The sequence below is a fragment of the Trichechus manatus genome, unplaced genomic scaffold (assembly GCF_000243295.1).
Source record: "Trichechus manatus latirostris isolate Lorelei unplaced genomic scaffold, TriManLat1.0 scaffold00070, whole genome shotgun sequence".
NCBI classification, from domain to species: Eukaryota; Metazoa; Chordata; class Mammalia; order Sirenia; family Trichechidae; genus Trichechus; species Trichechus manatus.
This window is the reverse complement of record NW_004444006.1, coordinates 4,758,606-4,766,300: the sequence shown is the minus strand read 5'-3', so window position 1 is coordinate 4,766,300 and position 7,695 is coordinate 4,758,606. Positions and strand designations below refer to the sequence as shown.

At 44.6% G+C, this 7,695-nt stretch overlaps 1 protein-coding gene across 4 annotated transcripts; it reads left to right on the top strand.

Moving 5' to 3' along the window:
* The first annotated feature begins 1,655 nt into the window (after positions 1 to 1,655).
* PJA1 (praja ring finger ubiquitin ligase 1) lies at positions 1,656 to 7,417 on the top strand. Of its 4 annotated transcripts, XM_004380099.2 has the most exons (3): positions 1,656 to 1,821; positions 3,879 to 4,399; positions 4,955 to 7,417. In XM_004380099.2, exons 2-3 carry the CDS (start codon positions 4,107 to 4,109, stop codon positions 6,000 to 6,002), a joined length of 1,341 nt encoding a protein of 446 aa, XP_004380156.1. In that variant the 5' UTR covers positions 1,656 to 1,821; positions 3,879 to 4,106; the 3' UTR covers positions 6,003 to 7,417. The 4 variants fall into 4 exon arrangements, with proteins under 4 accessions (XP_004380156.1, XP_023590427.1, XP_023590426.1 ...); XM_023734659.1 differs by having other exon boundaries at positions 4,205 to 6,432; XM_023734658.1 differs by having other exon boundaries at positions 4,038 to 6,432.
* The last annotated feature ends 278 nt before the right edge of the window (positions 7,418 to 7,695 follow it).

Sequence of the window (7,695 nt, the reverse complement as noted above, 5' to 3'; positions counted from 1 at the left end):
TATATACCTAAAAGAGGTGTGGTTAATTTCTCCCATGATAATTGCAGATATCCTGATCTTCTTATATTTCTAGCAGTAATTGCTTCATATATTTTGAAACTACATTTTTGGCACAAAAATTTAGTGACTATCATATCTTCTTGGTGAACAAAACAACCTTTGTTCTTTTTAATGCTTTTTACTTTGAGTTCTTGCTTTTTCTGATATTAACATTGCTACATGTCTCTTGTTTGCTTGCTTGCTTGCTTGTTTTGTGCTAGTACATACAGGTGTTATATTTTTCATTCCTATTTCTCCTTTAGGAACCCTGGTGGCCCAATGGTTAAGCAGTCGGCTGCTAAGGGAAAGGTCAGCAGTGACTCTGCAGGAGAAAAGAGCTGATGATCTGCTCCCGTAAAGATTACAGACTAGGAAACCCTATGAGGCAGTTCTACTCTGTCATACAGGGTCACTACGAGCTGGAATTGACTCAACAGCACACAACAGTGAAAATTTCTCCTTTAGGTGAAACTCATAATAAACATCATCTAACTGGATTTTTTAAAATGAAATGCTTAAGATGAGAGTTTGCTTTTTAATAGATGATGTTAACCCATTACACATACTGATGTTTAGATTTAGTCCTGTCCTTTTCTTTTCACATGCTTTCTTGTTGTCCCTCCCGTTTCTTGCCCTTTATTAGACTGAGTTTTTCTCTTTGTTCCATATATTATTTCTCTAATGTTTTGAAAGTTATGCATCCTGTTTGTATTCTGTCGTTATCCCTAAAATTTTTGTTTTTCTATTATTAATTTTATTTCCAGTAAGAACAAAACTTTGCTACCGTTGTGAACATAGGAAGTCTTCACATATGATGCAAATGCTAGAGGTTCATTATAAAGTGCAATTTAATAAAAAGAGTTCAGAATTCAGTAATATTGTATAATTCCAAAAGGCACAGCTATGTTTAACTCCAATGCAATTACAAGAATGTGAACCCATGTTGTGCTTCATGATCATTTCTTTTGGATAGAGAAGGTTGATTTTGCGATTAACAGCAGCAAATTCTACTGTAAAGAGCTTCAATCTGCCTTAGCCACCAGGTTAAAAAAAATGTAAACTTCCTGGAATCTTAAATATAGTTTCACATTTTTAATATTTCCAATTCAAACCATAACATAGACCATAGGATAACCCATTGCCATTGCCGTCGAGTGGATTCCTACTCATAGCCACCCTGTAGGACAGAGAAAAACTAACTGCCCCATAGGGTTTCCAAGGCTGAAATTTTTACGGAAGGAAGGAGACTGCCACATCTCCTGCAGAGGGCTGGTGGGTTCGAACTGCCGACCTTTCTGTTAGCAGCTGAGTGCTTAACCACTGCGCCACCAGGGCTCCTTAGACCAATAGGATATATTAATATAATTACGTTCACATTGGAATTAATCATAAACAATTTGAAATTTTTATTTTATTAAAAAAAGGGAACACGGCTAAATGTTTAACATTTTAGAAATCTGGAATTTTTTTACATTTTTCGCTGTCTGTATCGTCGATGATTTCGTCATTTACAATGAAATAATGCTTTCAGGCCCACCCTGATTTGTCCAGGGCAGCTGCCGCCCCCGCCACATCAAGGGGGCGGGCTCCAGCCGACGCCACAATCACTTCCGCCGCCGCCGCCGCCGCCAACGCCGCCGCCGCCGCCACCACCGCCACCCGTCCCCGCTGCTGTCTGGCGGGGGAGGAGCTGGAGACCCGGGAGCAGCGGCTCTGGCGGTCGTGGCGGTCAGAGGTACAAGAGCTCTGCTCCCCCGAAGATCTTGCGAGTGTCCCGACTGGGTGAGTGAAGGGCTGTCTATGTCCTCAGTCCATCTACACCCTGGCAGTGGGTGAGTGGCCAGCCATGGGGACGAATGGCTGGGCACGGAGGCGAGGATTTTGGGGGGTTCTAGCGAAGGGATTTTCAGGTTCGTCCCCTCGGGAAGGGGTGGGGCGAACGCGGGACCTGACTGCAGAGTGAGGCCTGTGTCCTCCATCAGCCTGTTCAGGGGCTCCATCTTGCGTTTCTGATCCCCAGTGGCGCGGCCCCCACTCGAATGGCTCTAATCAATATTTGATAGGGGAGTGGTGGTCGTTCCCCTCTCCCGCTTCTCTCCTTCTCCTCCTCCGTTTTTTCTCTTCGGTCCCTTTGCAGAGTACCCCATGGACTTTCCTCCTCCATTTGCCTGTTGTTTTGTGGAATGGTAAATGGTTAAGATTTTTTTAGGTAAAAGTATTGTTCCCAGGAATGGAGTTGTCAGAAGAAAAAATTATTCCCAGGGAAAAACTACAGCCAGCCCTTTTCTCTCCTCCCCCCGCCCCCAACTTCCCTGCCACATCGGTTTGGGCCCGCCATTTGAGCTGATAACATTTTTCCGTCTCTCATTTCTCATTATGATATTGTAGGCCCCCTCTTCCTCCCCACTTCGAGCGCCTGCTTGCACACAGAAATCTTCCATTGCAGCCCCTTCCCCCCTTATACTCTAGGTTCCAGTGCTGCCCCTCCCGCGCGCATGCGCAGACGTACACACACACACACACACACACACACACACACACACACACACACACACACACGCACACACGCACACGCACTCACACACACACACACACACACTCTCACACACTCTCACACACTCTCACACACTCTCTCTCTCATACACACACTCTCTCTCTCTCTTCCCCACTTCAATGCCTTCTTCCAGCCCTCACCACCTGCCACATACACACCTCCAGGCCCTCCTCCCCCTGCATCCGCATACTCTAGCACTCTAGCAAACACATACACAGGCTCTCTGTCCCTCTCTTTCTCTCTCACACACACACCCCCCCTCCCCGTGTCTGCCACATACACATATAGAGACATCTGTCTATTGCTGGCTCCTCTTTTCAATGCCACTTACATACATGTACTCTCACACACACCTTTAACACAACCCTCTGAAGTGCTCTCCTCTCCTGTTCCCTTGTCTGCCACATTTGTGCATAGACATCCCTCATTTGCTGGTCCTCACGGATGCACACACTCGCACGTACATAAATCTTTCTCCAGGGACACCACCCCCCTCCCTGCTTGCTGTATTCACACATACAGACATTCTTTGTTGTCCTTGTTCCACTCACCACACACACTTCCCCTCTCCAGGACCACCCCTTGCCTGCTGCATTTGCTTACATTGATGTTTCTCCATTGCTGTCTCCCATTTTGACAAACACTCACACAAACTGATGGACACCCCCTCCAGTGCCACCGTACCCTTCCCTGCCTGCCACATATACATGAACACAGGCATCCCCCCCTACATTTCCACCTGCCGCACATAACAGCTACACACGCAACCATACATTCTTTTTTCTGTCATACTTACACAGACCCCTCTTCTCTGAAGCCACCCCACCCATGTCTGTCATTTTCACACCCACATCCAGAGTGAGTCTCATTCTAACACTCACATCCCTTCCCAGTGCATCTGTTGCCTACCCCTCCCCACTGCAGATAGACATCCCTTCATGGAAGGGGTACTGATCCACCTTCCACCTGCCCCTTTCCTCCTGACAGACATGTACACACTGACTCACGCACATGCAGTGATCCATATTTTCTACTCTATTCCAATTTGCATTTCTCCTGTATGTCTACAGAGCTCGGAAAAATGCAGGCACCCCGTAAAAAATAAACCAACAAAAAAATAACCACAGCAGTCTTTCTTCTTCCCACATTGGCACAGTTCCACAGTATTTCACCCACCTTCCAAACGTCCAGTCTCCCCCACCTTCTGTCAGATTCTCTTTTAAGTCTGGCTTTCCTACCAACACAGTTTTGTAATCATTTTGCCACCATTAAAAATGTGTTCCAGGTCTACACCTGACAGTCACTGGAATGCTACTCCAGGCCTTAGAAGAAAGTGAAACTAATTTTAAAGGCCCCTATTCTTTCTGTTACCTGCCTGCTGAAGTGAAAATAAATCTCCTTGCTCCTTTTATTCTGAACTGATTTGACTGTCCCATCTCAAAAGCGTGTGCAGGGAGCCAGGAGCCTTTCACCCACGCCCCAGCTGTATTGGAAACCTTCCTAAGTCAGAGCAATGGGTCAGGAATCTAGCAAGCCTGTGTGGCCCAAACCAGCAGGAGGGTATCAGTCCAATACAGGCAGGAGATATGGAAGAAGGCATGCTTATGTCAGTTTCAGGCCATCCACGAGCCAGCAGGAAAGGATTTCCAGCCAGAGAAAGACGACATCTGAAGTCCCAATGCACAGATCAGCCCCCAGTCAAACTACCAAGAGGAGCCGATCACCATTTTCCACCACTCGTCGTAGTTGGGATGACAGTGAGAGCTCAGGAAGCAGTCTGAATATTGATAATGAGGACTATTCCAGGTATCTGCCAAGAGATTACAGGGCTTTGGGTAGCAGAAGAGGAATGGCTTATGGACATACTGACTCCTATGGGGCCAGTGATAGTGAGGAGGAGGGGGCTGGGCCTGTTGAGCGAACAGCAGGGAGAGGGGAAACTGGCAAGTTTAAAGATGATAAGCTGTATGACTCAGAGAAAGGGGCAAGGTCTTTGGCTGGGATGCTACCACAGTTCTCTAGTTTTAACCATGATGTGAGAGAGGAGATTGACAAGTTAGACCCAGCCTCTGCAGTGAGATGCTCTACTAAGAGAGCTGAGTTTATACAGCAAAATGGCATGTCTTCTGCAGAAGACAAGGTGGCTACAAACGGTGACAACTCAGAGAGGGAGAGACAAGAGCAGAATATAGCTGAGTGTCCCAGCAGGGCTCCTGTGAGTATTTGTGGTGGTGGGGAAAACACCCTAAAGAGTTCAGAGGAACTGGTGGTGAGGCCCAAAATCAGAAATCTGGCAAGTCCAAATTGTGTGAAACCAAAAATATTTTTTGATACTGATGATGATGATGATATGCCACACAGTACTTCCAGATGGAGGGATACTGCCAACACTGATGAAGTCCACTCAGATGGCCTCGCAAGAAGAGGCAGAGGTGAGAGTTCGAGTGGCTACTCTGAGCTGAAGTACCCTGAAGAAAAGAGGGAAGCAAGGAATGACCAAGTGAAACCAGAAAAGGTGCCGAGACGACGACGAACCATGGCCGATGCTGACTTCTGGACCTACAGTGACGATTACTACAAATACTGTGATGAAGACTCTGACAGTGACAAAGAGTGGACTGCTGCTCTGCGTCATAAGTATCGAGGTCGAGAGCAAAATCTGTCCTCAAGTGGTGAAAGCTGGGAGACTCTACCAGGGAAAGAAGAGCATGAACCTGAGCAACCGAGAGCGAATGCCAGTGCCAGCCCCAGCCCCGGTGCTAGTGCCAGTGCTAGCAACAATGGCAGCAATTACCTTGAAGAAGTTGGAGAATCATCTCTTCAGGAGGAGGAGCCAGCATCCCTGGAAGAAGGAGAAATTCCTTGGCTCCAGTACAATGGAAATGAGAGTAGCAGCGAGGGGGATAATGATTCTGGTCATGAGTTTATGCACCCTGGAGTATTCATGCTGGATGGAAACAACAACCTTGAAGACGACTCCAGCGTGAGTGAAGACCTAGAAGTGGATTGGAGCCTCTTCGATGGATTTGCAGACGGATTAGGAGTGGCTGAAGCCATTTCCTATGTGGATCCTCAGTTCCTTACCTACATGGCACTTGAAGAACGCCTGGCTCAGGCCATGGAAACTGCCCTTGCACACTTGGAGTCGCTGGCGGTGGATGTGGAGGTAGCCAATCCACCAGCGAGCAGGGAGAGCATCAACAGTCTTCCTGAGATCCTGGTCACTGAAGATCACAGTGCAGTTGGTCAGGAAATGTGTTGCCCCATCTGTTGCAGTGAATATGTGAAGGGGGAGGTGGCTACTGAGCTGCCATGCCACCACTATTTCCACAAGCCATGTGTGTCCATCTGGCTTCAGAAGTCAGGCACCTGCCCTGTGTGCCGCTGCATGTTCCCTCCCCCACTCTAAAGACCAAGGCTGTTTACTCCTGGTCTGATTATTTTCCCCATCTGAAAGCCACAATACTGCAGGAGCCCTCTCAAAATTAACAATTGAAGTGAAACCAATCAGTCAATTAAACTAAACCTGTTGATTCCTTGTGATTGTTTCCAATGTGAAAATGGTTGTGTATGATTGCATTAAAATCATCTTGTCTTTTAGAGGTTAGAAAGAGAAAACTAAACTTTCTAAATGCTACTTGGAATTGCAGTAACAACATAGATTTTCTAACCTGAAAGTTGAAATAAGTTGCGTTTGTTTTCTCCCGTAGAATATGTTGCTGTTAATTGTAATGTCAAGTTTGTTAACTATGTCCAAAAGACAGTTATTTTTGTTGCATGTTATGGGTTCCTGTAATTGCAGTTCAGTAAAGCTTATTAAAGTTCTGCTTTTGGTTTTACATCGTATAATGGAATTGTTTGGTTTTGTCATAACAGCGGTAACTGAGTGACTTTATAATTGATCCCTTGCATTTGCGTCAAAGGTAGAGCTTTTTGATGTTCCCAACAGTAGGAAAAAAAATAGTTTCATTGAAAATGCTCACTGAACAACAGCAAAAAATTAAGGGTGATTATTTTTTAAAGTAGGAACAAAGTTTATAATTGGCAAGGTACTATAGGAGAAAAAGGTTGAATAAAGAATACTCAGTCTATGGGAAAGAAAGAAACACTGAGAAAGCATGATAAAAAATAAACAGCAATGGTAGGAATGAATCCAGACTGATTATAGGTATGAATGGGTTAAAATCACGTTTTGGAAAATAGAAACTTTCAGATGGAATGGGGGGAAAATAAAGCTTTATGCTGATTACATGCCTTATTACAGTGATACAAGAATAGAAAACTATATACTTGTCAAATGCTACCGATAAAAGGCAAAACAGGTACCTACCTACACAGAGTGAACAAGTTTTAACATTGTCATATTTGCTTCAGATCTCTCTCTCTTTCTCTCCCCCCTTTTCCTCCTTCTCTCTCTCCCTCTCTCCCCAATAAATAAACATTTTCAGGCACAGGTGAAGTTTCTCACCTCATCACATTTACCTTCTTCCACAGAGGTAAGCACTACCCAGGAAATGGTGTGTTTACTTCTTATCTATTTTTGTAGACATATGTATGTGCGTGTGTATCTGTATGTGTATATATATGTATATGTGTATATATATCCATAACCAACATAGGGTATATTTTTTAAATGGACATAAATGATAGATTGTACGTATCGTTTTACAACTTGATTTTTTCACTCAACATGGTTTTCGAGATTTAGCCATTTTGATATATGTAGATCTAGTTTATGCATTTTAACTGCTGTATACTAAATATTCAATTGTGTGAGTTATCACAGTTTATTTATCTGTTCCCCTATTGATGGACATTTAGGTTCCTCCCAGTATTTTGCGGCAAGGAACATGCTAAAAAGATGTCTCTGTGCACATGCTGAGTTTCCCTAGGATAAGTATATGGAAGTAGAATTTCTGGTTTAGGGTTTGAGCATCTTCACTCTAAAGAGATATTGCCAAATTGCTTTCCAACGTGACTGTACTAATTTATGCTCCTACCAACAGTTTATGAGAGCTGTTTTCCCATCCCCACCAGCCTTGATATTGTTAGTGTTCAACCTCAGTGATAGTCAGTGACATGTAAATTAAAGCAACAATGAA

What these genes read in the sequence shown, in the direction of transcription:
- PJA1 (XM_023734658.1), top strand. Translation starts at nt 4,107, where the DNA reads ATGGGTCAGGAATCTAGCAAGCCTGTGTGGCCCAAACCAGCAGGAGGG.